General features: G+C 36.2%; 1 protein-coding gene across 1 annotated transcript in view; it reads right to left on the reverse strand.

Annotated features, from left to right (window-relative positions):
* gfra2b (GDNF family receptor alpha 2b) overlaps positions 1 to 17,983 on the reverse strand; it is a 123,293-nt gene that overhangs the window by 39,675 nt on the left and 65,635 nt on the right. The window contains exon 4 of the mRNA XM_042395488.1: positions 909 to 1,108. Coding sequence (XP_042251422.1) covers positions 909 to 1,108 — 200 coding nt within the window. The remainder of the gene's footprint in view (positions 1 to 908; positions 1,109 to 17,983) is intronic.

Below are 17,983 nucleotides of genomic sequence, written 5' to 3' on the forward strand. Positions count from 1 at the left end.
AATCTGTAGATTCATCAATAATGAAAATAATGGTTGCAGCTCTACGTTACCGCTGAATGATCACATTCATTTATTAAAGGAGGAAAGTTTCTCTGATTCTCATCTGATTAACTGATGTTTTGTTCACTAATCAACATATTATCTGACATATCATCATCTTTTAAGTTGATATGTTGAACTCGTTAGCAAACAGTTGTTTATTTCCACATCCAGCAGTTACGGAGCAACATTATCATTCATGTGGAGTCGTGTTTCTGAATGTAAGTCCAGTTTTTACTCTCCACCAACTCCTGAGGGAAATATCTGGCTCTTTAGCTGCTAAATGCTCCACTATGTTCACCAGTTAGTCTACAGCTAACTGGTGAAACAAGTGTGATGTGGAAACTTGAAACACTGAGAATGAACTTTACAGTGAAGAAAAACCATATCAGACACAAATTATTATTCCTGGCAGATTATTTTTATGTCTTAAATATGTGTTTAAACTGAGATTTAAGGTGAACTCAGAGAAACTTTCTTTCTTTCAGCAGATGAATGTGAAAACAAACTCTGCACATACATCATTCTGCACAGAGAAGAAGAACAAACATCCAGCTGAAGGAAGAAGAAGAAGAAGAAGATGTTTTTGAGTGGAAGGAGACTTAAATCACAGATGTTTTTGTTGAGCTGACAGAATTATTTAACTGATATTTCCTCCTTCTTCTTCTTGTGGAACACTGCATAATGCAGCTTGAAGGTTTATTTAAAGGTTTATTTAAAAGATAACTGTGACATTTAAACAGCTCAGCTTCCGGTCATATTCAAATTAACCTTTTAGAATTCAACATTAAACTAAATGTTAGAGCTGCAACGATTAGTCAATGAATCGATTAGTTGATCAATCGTCAGCCCTGCTAAACAACACCAACCTTCTGACACCTCTTCCGGCTACACGGCTCCTGATTGGCCAGAGCGGGCTGAGGGGGCGTGGCCTTGCTGCAGATAGAGTTGTAGGCAGAGCGCAGACGTTTACACGTCTCATTGAGGTTGCACGCCTTCGCCGCGTCCAGACAGGGGTTACAGGGTTTCCCTGCTTCAGAGCAGGGGCTCATCTTCGACAAAGAAGAATCTGAAGAAGAAGAAGAGAAGAAAAAGACTTTTATTAAATTCACATTGTTGCTGTTTTTACTGTTGAAATACAGTCATCCATCCGTTGTTGTGCGTCTGAGGTGAACGGATCATGTGACCTGGTAAAATGTTGCTTCATAATCACTGAAATAAAAACTGGAATGTGAGTAAAGTCATTATATGGATGTGTTATTATCATCATACTAATTCTATATACTTCATACTAAAGCTTCAACGATTAGTCAGTGAATCAATTAGTCAATCATCAACAGAAAATTAATCAGCAACTCATTCTGAGTAATCTTTTAAATAAATAATGTCCGAAATTGGTTCCAGCTCCTTAAATATTAGTTTTTGTCGATTTTATTAATCAATGAATTGTTTGGAGTCATTTTTTAAGATGAAAAAATCCAAATTCTCTGATTCCAGCTTCTTAAATGTGAATATTTTCTGGTTTCTTTAGTCTCTATGACAAAACAAGACATTTGAAGACGTTGTTTTGGACTTTGGGGAACACTGATCCACATTTTTCACCATTTTCTGACAATTAAAGGACCAAACAAGTAATCAATTAATCAAGAAAATGATTGACATATTAATTTATAATGAAAATAATCGTTAGTTGCAGCTCTACACATGACAGACTCAAAGCCTGTTTAGAATTAGTGTATAATCTGGATCTGAGACACAACTTTATTCTTGTTTAATATTTAACTGAAACAACGTGTATTTTAGCTTAAACTTCAAAACACAGGGTGCAAAACCTTGAACCATCCCTGGAAATATATATATATATATATAATGTCTCAATGTACAAACAAGTTTTTAACTCATTAAAGTAGCCATATAACCGGTGAACCCACATTCTTCCTACAACAGAAATCAAACATTTTTGGAAAGTTTCAACACTGTTGTAGAAGTTAAACGTAGGATGAATCAGTGACCAGAGGTGCTGCATGGCTCTGCAGAATGCTGTTGTCATCCTTTAAGTCCAAGCTAGGGATGTGCAGAGAGCCCAGTATTTGCATGTGTATTTGTATTTGTATTCGAATAAAAAGTCCTGTTTTTGTTTTTATGACACTTTTAATTTTATAAAATTTAAGTGTTACAATAAGTGTTCATGAATAAACTACCTTATGAAGGAGGTCCCCACATCAGGTCTTAAACTGGAGTCTCCCAGATCATAGACGACTGCGCTGACTACTGAGCTAAAACTTTATTCATCGACTCATTGCAGACAGACGTCTACGTATTTATACACCCATAACACAGAGACAGCACAGCGTGTAACATGTAGGGAAGAACTTCAAAGGTGATTCTTGCTTTGTACTTTTCATTTATTGCCAATTTTTTACAACCTAAATTTGTGGAAAGGAGAAGAGGAACAACAGGTTATGGAGAGTCTCTTTGGAGTAGCTCAACTTATTTGTGCTATGCCGAATAATGTATTTGTATTTGGGCACACCCCTAGTCCATGCTGCCAGCCACCAACTCTGGATCCAGCAAAAGATCCCCAGACCATCACTCTTCTACCTCCAGACTTTTATACAGACAGAGAGTTTGGAAGTCATCAACTAAAGTTGGACACCAGTTGAAACGTTTGCATCGAATGTCAAGGTTTAATTTACGTCCATTACTGCAGAAAAGCTGCAAGCTGTTAACCCATCACTTGATCCCTGAACTGAAAAACTGAAATAAAAGTACATTTTCTTTCAGTTGTTGGTAACCTTAACTTTTTTTTTAACCTTTGGCAGTTTACCTATCACCTTGGAACCGTTTAAGATTATTCACTGGACTTGAATTTCATTAAAAACTAAAAAAATGAAGCTGTTCTAAGATGTGTTTGTGAAGTTCTTCCTCTGCTACTTTCTCCTCGACATAGCAGCCCTGAGATGATGTCTGCCACCTTAACAAAAAAAGAAGCAAAGAAGCTCCCTGGTGCACAAAGTGCTATCTTCACTGGCAGCGAGGTGCTGGAGAGTTACAGTGAGATCAGACCACAAATGTGTGAATGTCACATCTCAGCGTCATGTGTGAACACGTGTACAGTGTGTTTGTCATAGTTACTACTGTAACTTCCAGTCCTGCACATCCAATTACATGAGTCTAATTGAAAAGACAACAGCGACCCTGTCCTCAGAAAGACCTTTAGAGTGCGACACGATGGCATTTCCCTCAGTTAAAGTTGCGATCTCCACCAGCATAGTTTCATATTTTTATCAGTAAAACAGCAACAACTCTGCAGAGATGTTTTCTGTTAAAGGTTAACGAAATCTGTCCTGTTATTACACAAACATGAGGAGCATGATGGTTCAGAGCTCATACACAAACACATCAACAAGCTACAATCATGATCCTTGTGCAACTAACCATTATTTCTGTTATCAATTAATCTGTTGATTACTTTCTCAATTAATCAATTAGTTGTTTGGTCCATAAAATGTCAGAAAATGCTGAAAAATGTTGATCAGTGTTTCCAAAAGTCCCCCAGATATTCAGTTTACTGTCATAGAGGACTAAAAGAACCAGAAAATATTCATTTGTATTATAATATATATATTTGAAAGTGAGTTTTGGCATTTTCATCTTAAAAAATTACTTAAAACAACTAATTGATTATCAAAGTAGTTGCAAAATAGTTAACTAGAACACAAATATTTGCAAAGGGAGGCGAGATGACGGAGCTTTAAAGGATACGTCTGGTGTCCAACCATGAAAACGTTGATATTTCATAGATATTTCATTGAATTTTCTTTCTTTCCCATTCAGATTTCCTGATGTGCAGATTAAAAATGTGAATTAAAAACAGGTTTGTGGATTTGAACCTTCTGTCTGTCAGCGGAGACAAACACAGGCAGGTAATTGATTAGTCAATCACATTGTTTTTAAAATATATTGTTTATTATCATTATTACTCACAATGTTATGATTGTATATTTTGTCTGTATTTATTCAAATTATGATTTACTTCATTATGTCTTTATTATGTATTTAACACTTTGGGCATCCGTATCTGTTTAAAAGGAATTCTTGCAGTATATAAATGTATGTACTCTATATTATTGCATTTATATAAATACGCTGTATGTTATTACATTTATATGGATGTATCGTATATTATTACATGTATATAAAAGTACTATATATATTAACATTTATACAAATGTACTACATATTATTACATTTATAAAAACATGTAGCAAGTGTAACTACACTTGGAAATTAATAATAAAGTAAAGTTAATAAGGACACCACCTCCATTGATGAATTCATTAATAATTATTTGATAAGGAGGAAAAATAATTAAATGAATCAGTTTTATATCTGAAAGTGGTGAATTCTGAATACAGTGATATAAAGGAATACACAGATACGATGACTTGGCAACTTATAAATCAAGATATTTATTCAACTACTGTGTGACAGGGATGAATGGAAACACTAAATATATATATATATATATATATACATATATACAATCAAAATGAATGGATGCATAAATGAATGGGTGGATTAAATTAACAAGTTATTGCCGACAGAATAAATGAATAAATGAATGAATGTTATCAAAAATGAGTCAAAGAAGCCATCAGGGGCCAAGACTCTAACTACAGCCAATAATAATTGAATTGTTGAATAGCTCTTGCATCAGCTCTGAGACAGAAGCACGGTAGCTGGTTTTCCTTCTGTTTCCATGGTGATGAAGAGCTGATGATTGGGCGAACTTCCCGGAAAGCGCCGAGCAAAGCGAAACAGACTCGGTTATCCTCGGGTCACCAGCCGGATGAGAACCGTTGCAGCAGGTTCAGTGAAACCAGCTTCGGTTCGCTGCTTCTCAGGAGGAGTAATCCAGTCTCAGACTAGCAAACACACACACACGCACACAGCAGAGAGGTGAGTGTGTTCAGTGGCAGGCTGCAGAGTTGGATGCATGGAGCTCTAAACTAACCAGAAGAGTCCTTGGAAAAAGTTAACTACATGATAAAAATAGGAGATTACAAAAATAATAGTTTATTCAAGGGGCGGTCGGCCCGGCTTGGCTTGTAGCTTCGGCTTCTTTGCAGTCTTTTAGTTGAGTCTTTCTGAAGCTCTCAGCTCTCAGCCATAGAAATAAAAAATGCCAAAACATCACAGCTGCAGGGCCGAGAGGAAACACAGAAGAAGCAGCGGAGGTCAGCAAGGCAAAGAAAAACAGAAGAAGAGCAGCAGAGAACAACAAAGGGTTGTCAAGTTTTTATAGTCTGGGAGGTTTTGAAAGAAAAATGATCCTTAGCGCTCTCTTGAGGAAATGCATTGATTACTAATTAATTCCGTTGTAAACAGAGAAAAATGTCTCTCAAATAAAAGGGAGATCATTTTATTCCTATAGAATATTTGAAGACTCATTCATTCTGTTGTCAGTGTTGATACATCATGAGAACCAATGAGAAAACATTTAGAAGCTGTAATATTGATTAAACAAATACAATACAGAATGAAATTAATCTTAATTTCCTAATCTGTAATTAAATCTAGTTCGAAAGCATTATTCTAGCAATCAAACAGCTAAATAATACACTTGGTTAATATGAAATAAACCAAATGCAATAATATGTGTACATTTTGAATCAGAGTTTGAATTTCCATAATACAAAACCAATAAAGTTGTTCTAAACAAAGTAAAAGTTAACATGTGTTAGACAAGCTAAGAGTTTATATATTTACACATGTAGTTGCATTTTGACTCTTCTAGACATTGATTGACATTAAAAAGATGAAGAGAAGGAGCGACTCAGAGGAATGTGACTTCTCCCAGAATGTAAAACTAGTAGAAGAAGAGAGGATGGTCCATGTTTGTATCTGAAGGTAAAAACAAAGTTGTTAATTTGTTGTTAACTGTCCATCCGTCACAACGAAGCCACATTCCTCTGAGTCGCTCCCTCTCTTCTTCTCCTTTTTTTACGTCTTCCCGTCGCTGGTGGAGGAAGGCAAAGGTTTTTAGTCCTGTTCATGTGTCCTTGACATTCTTATAGTTATGTCAGAGGTCACTGCCACAGACAGACTGTTTAGCCAAAAGGAATCATAAAGAATTAAACTTTTCTTCTGCTCCTGGGTTTGTTATCCTACAAATGTTATGTATAAAATTACATTTATATAAATGTACTGTATTATTACATTTATATAAATGTAATAGTACTGTATAATATTACATTAACATAAATGTACTGTATAATATTACATTTATATAAATGTACTGTATAATATTACATTTATATGAATGTACTGTATAATATTACATTTATATAAATGTACTGTATAATATTACATTAACATAAATGTACTGTATAATATTACATTTATATGAATGTACTGTATAATATCACATTAATATGAATGTACTGTATAATATTACATTTATATGAATGTACTGTATAATATCACATTAACATAAATGTACTGTATAATATTACATTTATATAAATGTACTGTATAATATCACATTTATATGAATGTACTGTATAATATTACATTTATATGAATGTACTGTATAATATTACATTAATATGAATGTACTGTATAATATTACATTTATATAAATGTACTGTATAATATCACATTTATTTGAATGTACTGTATAATATTACATTTATATAAATGTACTGTATAATATTACATTAACATAAATGTACTGTATAATATTACATTTATATGAATTTACTGTATAATATTACATTAACATAAATGTACTGTATAATATTACATTTATATGAATGTACTGTATAATATCACATTAACATAAATGTACTGTATAATATCACATTAATATGAATGTACTGTATAATATTACATTTATATGAATGTACTGTATAATATTACATTAACATAAATGTACTGTATAATATTACATTTATATAAATGTACTGTATAATATCACATTTATATGAATGTACTGTATAATATTACATTTATATGAATGTACTGTATAATATTACATTAATATGAATGTACTGTATAATATTACATTTATATAAATGTACTGTATAATATCACATTTATTTGAATGTACTGTATAATATTACATTTATATAAATGTACTGTATAATATTACATTAACATAAATGTACTGTATAATATTACATTTATATGAATTTACTGTATAATATTACATTAACATAAATGTACTGTATAATATTACATTTATATGAATGTACTGTATAATATCACATTAACATAAATGTACTGTATAATATCACATTAATATGAATGTACTGTATAATATTACATTTATATGAATGTACTGTATAATATTACATTAACATAAATGTACTGTATAATATTACATTTATATGAATGTACTGTATAATATCACATTAACATAAATGTACTGTATAATATCACATTAATATGAATGTACTGTATAATATTACATTTATATGAATGTACTGTATAATATCACATTAACATAAATGTACTGTATAATATTACATTTATATGAATGTACTGTATAATATCACATTAACATAAATGTACTGTATAATATCACATTAATATGAACGTACTGTATAATATTACATTTATATGAATGTACTGTATAATATTACATTTATATAAATGTACTGTATAATATTACATTAACATAAATGTACTGTATAATATTACATTTATATAAATGCACTGTATAATATTACATTAATATAAATGTACTGTATAATATTACATTCATATGAATGTACTGTATAGTATTACATTAATATGAATGTACTGTATAGTATTACATTAATATGAATGTACTGTATGTTATTACAACAAATCTCATTGACGTGAGCTGAGAGACAGAGAGAGGTAACAGAGAGGCCACTGCTGTGAGCTGTCATCACCTCCATCTGTGATGTCAGATGTAATTAAATATGAATATGACCACAATTAACATGTGTGAGCGTGTGTGTGTGTGTGTGTGTGTGCGCGCTGTCAGTGTTGTTGTTCAGTCAGACAAGAACAAAGGTTATCTGCAGTGGAAACAACATAGTGTGAAGCTCTGAATGAACACACTGATATTGCAGAAACACACACACACACACACACACACACACACACACACACACACACACACACACACACAAACACATATCAGACCATGCTCACTTTTGGGGACATCACATAGACTTACATTAATTTCCTGGACACTTACCTTATCCAACCACTGACCCAAATATCGTTTTTTTCCCAATTGGGGACACAATTTTTGTCCCCAATTAACTGGTCCTGAGTCTGAAATTTGTCCCCAAAAGTAGTCTATGACAGACCACACACACAGTCCCCTTGTGTACTCCACATATAGAAGTTTACATGAAGGGAAGTACTGTAGTGCTCTGGAGTATTTTATTATCACTGACAAAGTCTGATCTAATGGAACATGTTTCTCTGAACATTCAAACATCTACTGGCAGATTGTGATCCAGTTTAAGAACAGAAATGCACACACACACACGCGCACACACACACACACACACACACAGTAATAGTGCTGCCGTGTGTTTCCATGGGGCTGATTTCTTATTGAGGAGTTACATACATTGCATCAGTGAGTGAATCTAATCTTGGTGCAGATATTCATGATGCCCTCGCGATGAACTGTAAAAACTTTCATGATCACTCGACCTTCCATCTGGCGCAGACATCAGGTCCAAAATACTTTATGATTAAACATGTAAAACTAATGACATCATCACCCTCGTCAGTTTAGTGTTTAGTGCTAATTTGCTAATGTTAGCATGCTAGTCCTGGTCTTGAAGAGAGACTCTGTTTGAAGACTTTAATAGTTTTAGTTTCTATTGAGCTCATTTGTTGTAAAGTTGTATTATTCCATCATAGGAGGACTGTAATTATTTTCTTCTATCTGCTGATTGTTCAGTGTACATATATAAAGTATTGATCATTATTCCCTGAAGCCCAAGTGAACATATTCAGATTTGTCTTGTTTGACCAACTGCCAAAAACACAAAGATGTTAAGTTTACTATCATGAAAAACTCTGAAAAACTAGCAAATATTCACATTTTAGAAGCTGCTACCTGAGATTTTTTGGCATTTTTGCTTTAAAAAAATGACTGAAACAATTAATAAGTTATCAAAATTATTACCAGTGAATTATAACCTCTGGAGCCACTAAAGACTTTACACTCCTTTTTCACATATAACACCTGGAAACACATGCTGAGGTGAGAAATCACTGGAGTTCACCTGTAAAAAGTTCAGCAGTATCTCTGAGCATCGTAATAGGAAGAGGAAGTGTTTTTTACAGTGTTTCTGGAGAATATATTCCCCACAAAAGACATTTATAATCCTCATTTCCATAGAGAGACGAGTCAGAAACTGGAACTGCTGCAGCAGGAAAGTTTGCGGGCTGTGTGCCTGAAACCCTCCACCGTTGACTGTCTTTCCAAACTTTTCACTCTATCTGACAGAAAACGTCTGACAGACGGAGAGAAAGAAGAGGAAGAGACAAGAGAGAGACAGAAACAAATTATATCTGCAGAGAAGAAGAAGAGCTGTGATTTGTTTTAATCACAAACAGGAAGTCTTAATAGCAGCTTTCTTCCAGGTCAAACAGATAAATGAGTCGACCTTGCAGACTCAATGAGCCTCCGGTCTATCAGTTCAGTGTTGATGTTTTAGAGTGAATTCATTAATGAGCTGCACACTGTTGATTTTATTTAAAGGGTCATTAGTCTGTTTATTACTTAGGTCTTAGGTCATTTTCATCGGTTCTGATAATGTGAGACGGTGAGACGATCAGACAGGCTGTAAACAGACCAGCAGTTTATTCAGATTATCTAAACTATATTATTATCTAAAGTTTATCTGGAGATATCACTAATAATCCCTCATTGCACAGGAAAACCTTCTTATTTAGAGAGATGAGATGATAAGCAACATGTGATAAAGAAGCGGAAAGAAAAAACTAACTGTACAAAAACTGGAATTCAACGCTGTGTTAAGGTCTGGTCAGGTTTAGGGAAACATCGTGGTCCAACTGAAATTAAACTGCCTCTTTGTCTCCTACAGCAACATATCTGCTCTGTAAATCACTTGTCCTGTGTTCTCCTTTCAGAAAACATCACATCTTCTTACTTAGCTGGAATCCTTATTTCCATACAGCCAATCAAATCTTATCTTTAAAAAGCGTTAACGTGGCGTTCTACCATCGGCAGAGCAGACGGTCGCACTGAGCCTGATTGCATCCTGCTACGCAACACAAGAGCCACAGACTCTGAACAACAACCCACATTAGCTTCCCTGCTAAAGTCTCCTTCTAATCTAACATACAAACACCAACACACGTCTTGTCCTGCAGCTTGTTGAACGAGCCGCCAAACAAACATTCACCAGGAAAAAGTGCACCGCTAACGTCAGTTAGCAGCTAGATAGCTAATTACCAGCTCAGCTGCTGTCAATCAAACACAGACACCGACGCCCCCCCCAGCTCCTGTCATTAAGTTAAAAGACCTTTTTACCTCTTTTTAATCATAAAATATAATACTACATTGAGTTGGACTTTAAATTACTTCTTTGTTAGTAGATAAAGCAATGGAAAGAAAAAATTAACTGTACAAAAACTGGAATTCAATGACTCAGTGATAATGTGCCTTCTGATAGGGTATTTGTCATAATAATAAGAAGAAGAAGAAGAAGAGGAAGAAGAACAAGAAGAAGAACATAAAAACAGATAGAACAGCCCTGACTTTTGACTTGCAGGCAGCATTTTTACATACATTCACCTCAAGTTTTGGAACTTTGGACCATGTTTAACTTCCAGTATCAGAACAGGATATAAATAACAGAAAATCACAACAAGAAGGACGTTTTCTTTATATAAGCTATCGAATGCCATTTGGAGTCCTTTCACTTCTTGAGCAGTGTGAGTGGAACTCTTCACATCTTCATCCCTGACAGATAAAGTAACAGTGAGCTCAGATTCCTGCAGGACAGAGCGTCCTTTGAACAATACAGTGAGAGAACACGCACGAGGGTTTTAACTGCATACGTCCGGAAATCTAAATGAAAGAGGCTTTGAGGTTTGTGAGGAACTTATTATGCACATCATCTGACGCTACGTTCAGGGACGGACAGGAAACATGTGCCTGGAGTCCATAAATAAACTCTCTCAGCGTTCTGTATTTCCTGCTGTAATGCAGTCAGTTAAATGAGCACGTTTGGTCTCCGAGGAGCAGCTCACACCTCCTCACAGCCGAGCTTATTGATTCTGTGAAATGAAGCAGGCGTCCACCGCTGGAGGCACACTTGGCTTAATGCTGTGTGCAGCTCTGTACTGTTAACAGTTTGAGGCACGTCTTAATGACTGCAGAGTGAAGACTTCACACCTCCAGCCGCCCTCGTCTGCAGGTTAATATCAGCCTCGGCTTGCTGTGACACGAAGGTTCACTGTGTTTAACCCAAAGGTTGTTTGCACTCTGCCAAGTAAATGATGGAGCTTAAATAGTAAATCTGACCCAGAATGCTGCATTAGCATGAATAAATAAATGCATCTAAAGTACTCCAGTGATTTAAACTACGTCTGTATTAACAGTTTTTTCTACAAAGCTCCGTTTTTCCCAAACACACTACAACGCCAAGCTGGCATTTTCACATTTACACACTCTGGAGGCTGTTTTGGAAAAGCTGTTTCAGGGGAGAAAAATACCATTTTAGTTTGGACGGAGGGTCAAAACGGAGAGAAGAAGATGTGTTTATGAATTTAGTCAACTTAGTGTGAATATGGTCTTAATATTGTTCTTACAAATGTTTGAAAATCAAAAGAAAAGTTGAGATATTCTGACTTTTTCTGCTTCTCATTTGTTCTTAATTGTGTTTTTGTCACATCTTAGTTCCTCCCACATGAGAGATGCAAGGAAAGAGAACTTGAAGATGTTTTCGGTGAACCGTCATCTGAAGCAGCATCATTAGATTCCATGTTTTGTTTGAAAGATGTTAACCTTTTGTGTCTCAGGGACAGAACGCACAGACATCAAACACACACAGTGACACTTCTTCCTAACATATAGCGAGTGAACCAACTGTAGCAGATGGAGTGCAAAAATGTATGTCCAGATATATGACGAGTGATGTCACAGTGCTGAGTGTGTTTGGAGGACCGGACGGAGTCGCTGCTCACCGACAGAGCGTCAGGGAACTCTGGAGGAGAGAAGGGAGCAGAGCCGGAGTCTCTGGAGGAATAACACCCAGAGTCACACCGGATTCTGCTCTGATCCGGAGTCGTTTACCGGTGGGAGGAGAGCTAAGAGTTTGTTTAACTCTTGTTCTCTCTTGGTCCATGTTGATTGCTGACTGGAGTGGAAACAGAAACGTCAAGGATGTCAGGGTCGATTTTGACCAATGAAAATAAAGTTTGGTGCATGAAACTTTGCAAAAATAGAGCCGAGGTCAACATTTTTTCAAACAAGCGGCACATCGCTCAGCCTGTTCGCTGATGCACGGAGCAGGTTAAGACATCGTCGCTGGGAAACACTGAAACAATCTGATGTTTGCACGCTCGCATCGTGTCCAGTTAGAGTTAGCCCATCAGCAGTCTGATATCCCTGGAACCCCAACAGTCTAATCTATACATTCAGATATGGAGATTTGTGCTGGATTGAAAACTTCTGCACGTAAAGACAAAAAAAAATGTTAAAAAATTAAATATTTTGTTTGTTTTTTTCCATAAAAAGTCTCCTACAGCATGTATAATACTATTCACATGCAAAATGAAGGCATTTCTACACAGTCTGACTGTACATAGCGGCCTGGGGACACATAGTGACATAAGACTATGAATGAGGAACATTAAAAACAAGTAAAAGGGTCTAAAAAGCTGTCAGCAGTACTGGTGTGAAAAGTAAAATATTTATATTTCACTCTAATGTAGTGGAGTTTAAGTGTATGGCAGCAAAAAAAAAAAAAAATGAAAGTATAGCAGAGTACTTGAGAAAACGTAATTATTATAAAACAGCACTGCAAAATTTCATGACTACAAAGCAATATAATATTTGTTATTTAATTTGATTTGTACATTTTTTAAGCCATTCTGAGCAAACTTATTTCACAGAATTAATCTTGCAATCATTAACTCAGATGACAAAACATAAAGTGCTGTCAGTCCCTGATGGACAGAAAGCCGTCCTGTTTTCTGCTGCAGCCACTTATAATAGTCTGCAAAAGGAGTTTAATTTCCCTGGCCGGCTGAATTCAAGAATATTGTAAATTCTACAGTAATTGACTCATTCTTAGTTTATCTTAACCCTCATTAGGTTTTATCTGTTGTATTTGTTTTGTTTTGTTTGCAGCTTTTTGTTCTGCTGTCTCGGTCAGGTCTATCTGGCAGAAGCAGTTTCCAACCTCTTGAACAGTGTCACCTGTTGACTTGCACAAACAACAACAGAGGACAACCTTATGAATTAGAAATAAGTGCACACGCAGGTATATTTTCCCACCACAGACACGGAAGACAAACAGACTTCTGAAACCATCAGGACTGAAGTGCAACATCTGACTCCTTGACTCGCTGTGAAAGGCTTCACACAACAACACATTTAAATAAAAAGACAAGTCCTTCAATCTTACATAGAAATATCATCTGTCTGTGCCCTCCAAAACAGTTTCAAAACACTGTTGGAAAATAACTGTTTTGTGATGTGATAACGCTGTGGTTTAGGTCTGGTCAGGTTTAGGGAAACATCGTGGTCCAACTGAAATTAAACTGCCTCTTTGTCTCCTGCAGCTCAGTAAATCACTTGTCCTATATTCTCCTTTCAGAAAACATCTCATCTTCTTACTTAGCTGGAGTCCTTATTTCCATACAACCAATCAAATCTTATCTTTAAAAAGCGTTAACGTGGCGTTCTATCATCGGCAGAGCAGACGGTCGCACTGAGCCTGATTGCATCCTGCTACACAACACAAGAGCCACAGACTCTGAACAACAACCCACATTAGCTTCCCTGCTAAAGTCTCCTTCTAATCTAACATACAAACACCAACACACGTCTTGTCCTGCAGCTTGTTGAGCGAGCCGCCAAACAAACATTCACCAGGGAAAAGTGCACCGCTAACGTCAGTTAGCAGCTAGATAGCTAATTACCAGCTCAGCTGCTGTCAATCAAACACAGATACCGACACGCCCCAGCTGCTGTCATTAAGTTAAAAGACCTTTTTACCTCCTTTTAATCATAAAATATAATACTACATTGAATTTGACTTTAAAATTACTTCTTTGTTAATGTTAGAAGATGATTGTGGTCATAGCTTTAGAAAAAATAATGTTGGAAACAGGAAGTGAACAATAATCTCTCCTGGTAAAGTTTGATGTCCCCATAACAATATAATATAAAAAAAATAAATGAAATAAGAGTTTCCTTCTTTTGTTATCACACATGTTTATATTGTTTTATAATTATAATTTTCTTTGTACGTGTTTTCATGATAATAAATTTTAATTGAATTGAATTGATTATTTGTTGATCCATCCATCCAACATGTCCTCCTCACTATGTGGATTTTGTCACTGCAGCATAACCAGATGTTATTTTGGGGCCTCTGAAAGGAAAAGAAGCTCTTATTGTGTGTTGACACCAGCTTGACACATAACTGTCTTGAAATGGAGATGTTTCCTCTTCCAGTGTGATATTTTCATTAGAGTCAGTCTCTCTGTTTAACCCTCTCAACCTGGGGGCACCTTCTCTCATCTCTCAGCTCCCCCCCCCCCCCCTTCCTCTGTCTCCATCTTTAATGCATCGCCTGGCTCACTCTACCTCGCAGCGCAGAGATATAGAAGAAGAAGAAGAAGAAGCAATAGGAGAGCAGCATTTGAAAGGGAACAGATATATATAGAGAAAAAGAGAGCAAGTATCCAGGGCAGGAGTGCGGGCCAATTAGAGAGTTGCCCTAGGTCGTCCTGTTATCTTTCTCACACACAGCCTCAACAGCATATACACACAAAGCTCTGCCCTAGGGTGCACACACACACACACACACACACACGTATATACACAAACCACTCACTCACATAATGTTTTATTAAAACACTGTGTGCTCTAGTGTCCGTTCTCCAGCACACTCACACACACAAACACACACACACAGATATATAAATATATATATATATATATATATATATATATAAACCACAGAGACATGATCTAACAAGGTCAAAAGCAGAACTGGAGGGAGGAAGTGGGCGTGAGAGAAAGACCGGGGGAATCGGAGAAGAGTGGGGTAAAGAGGAAAAGAGGCCGGGCTGTGACAGAGAGAGAGAGAGAGAGAGAGAGAGAGAGAGAGAGAAAATGAAAAGAACGAGGCGAGACGTGAAGAACATCCGAAGGCAGAGAGGCAGAGTCAGACGCTCTCTCTGGTTAGCAAGACTCTGGAAGCTGTGCTGTAGTCCAGGAGGACGGATCGCTCAGTTATAAACCAACACTAATGTTTGTCTTACAGTACCTGGAACAGAGGGCCTAAATACCTCTGTAGATAAATAAGTAAATAGACTGGAGATACATTTCTGTGAGGAACTGCAGTGATTTTCCACATTAAAGTGTGTTTATAGTCAGGGAGTGCAACTGCATGTGTGAAAACATATATATTATTAAGTCTTTAGTGGCTCAAAATGTGGTAGATTGCCTCCGTTGGGGTTGAAGACTACAAGTCTGGAAAGTAAAAAAATAATGTGGAGGTGTGGAGTTAGAAAGATGTGAGGTTAGCAGACATCTGTAGCTCCTCATCTCTGCTGGAGGCTAGCACCTCCAGGCTACATTAGCTACAAGCATAACACACAATCCTTGAACCCGATTATGTAGTGGTTGAATTGAATTGTGGGTAATGTACGCGCTGGGTTTTTAACAGGGAAGAAGAATGTGTGGAATAAAACTCAAACTGTCCTATCATGAGTTGGACAGTGTTAAAAGAGTGCAATGCTAAATGCTAATGCTAATGCTCTTTTAACTTAATTATATAATTCATTTATATATATCCTTAATATTGTGAATATTGTTTGTAATATTTATAATGAAAAAGTTTTACTGTGCTTCTTTGTCTCCTTGTGTGTTGTCTGATTTTAACTTGTGCAAATAAACTCAGTCAAACTCTAATCTGAACCTTATTAAGTCACATCTGAACAATCTAAACCCTGAACTCAAGCCCATTACCTAAAAGTTTAATCCTAAATGTAGCAGCACTCTTTCATGCAAATAATGATGATAGTAAGTATGCTACCAAGTCTCCAAAAGCATAAAGACTCTAATTATTATGCACACCACATTCATGATCTTCACTCGAAAGACAACATAATTGCATAGATCTGAAACTGCATTCAAGCTGCATCATGTAGCATCAAGCTAATCCTAATCCAACTACTAATCCAAATCCTGATCCAAGTGCTAATCCTAATCAAGCCCATTAAAGTCAAAGTGAAACCATCCTTTTAAAAGTATATTGCTTGGGACTTTGGACTGTTGTTTTACAGACGACAACTAATTACAGTCATTTTAGCCCAGCTGCTCCTTACACTTAAATTATCTTCTCTTGTAAAAAAAAAAAAAAAAAGCCAAACTGTAATGTGCTCATTACTGCCCCCTGGGGACAGAAAACACCCACTGGTGCTTGACGGTTGGTGAAAACTGCAGTCGTATCCCTCAACAGCCAGAGGGGGCGACAATGAGCTCATTACACACTTAAAACATGTTTTAACCCTCCTGTTGTCTTCCTGTCGACCATGCAACTTTTGTCCTCCCGAGACAACAAAAGTCTACAGATGCTATAAATTTGAATGAAACACCCAAAATTCAATGAAAGTGGTGATCATTACTTTTATTTGCAAAGTGTGTGGTATGGAACCATCCATGTGATTTTCAGGCAATTACATGAAAGAAATCCATATTCCTGATATAAAAAACATTTGAAAATGGGTCAAATTTGACCCGCGGACAACAGGAGGGTTGAATATCAGTTTGACTGATGGCTGATTAGTTCCACACACTGCAGTATTCAGTTCAATTAAAATTTTATCTTTAAAAGACCATCTTATACAAAGGCAGTATGCTTTACATAAAAACAACATAATACAGGAAAAAAATGCTCATATACACAAATATACATACATATACTGTGAGTTCCTTTAAGAAAATGCTTTTAAAAGAAGTGTCTTTAGGTGCAAAAATGCTAAATGCTATCTCGCCAGTCTTTGAAGATGCTCCAAACTAGGAGTGTGCCCGAATACAAATACGTTATTCGGCAAAGCACAAATAGTGGGGTTTTTACGAATATTTGTTTCATACAAATATTTTAAAAATTATTTGTTTTGGGGGAAAAAAAAACAAGTCAAATACCAGCACGCAGGTCGGTTACATCACTATCTCAGTGTCTCTCCTCTGCTCCGCTGTGACGTCTGTCAGTAGGTCTAAACGAGGGGAGTCACATCCACCTGCTACATGACGCACATTTCCTTATTTGAACATCAGTCCCAGAGTTGGGAGTGTTCCCCAGAGATAAAGCTGAACTACTGACACACACTTCATGAACACTTATTGTAACACTTTAATTTTCAGGATTTTTGAGCCTCTTTCCACTTTTATTCGAATACAAATACAAATAATTTTGCTGCCTCAACAAATACAGATACAAATACAAATATCGGGCTTTCTGCACATCCCTACTTCAGACACATAGAGGAGGTCTGCTGGGATTGTATACATGTCTGATATGTGCTGTGGATCCAGACCATTAAGAGGAGAATATTGAGCTGTTCTCTGAAGACGACAGGTAGCCGATGAAGGTTTCGGAGGACTGGATTTACAGTATGTGGTCTTTCTGGACCTTCTATGGATTATTTTGGTTGGAAGGTGAATAGTCCA

This window comes from Thunnus maccoyii, chromosome 19 (assembly GCF_910596095.1).
Source record: "Thunnus maccoyii chromosome 19, fThuMac1.1, whole genome shotgun sequence".
In the NCBI taxonomy this organism is placed as follows: Eukaryota; Metazoa; Chordata; class Actinopteri; order Scombriformes; family Scombridae; genus Thunnus; species Thunnus maccoyii.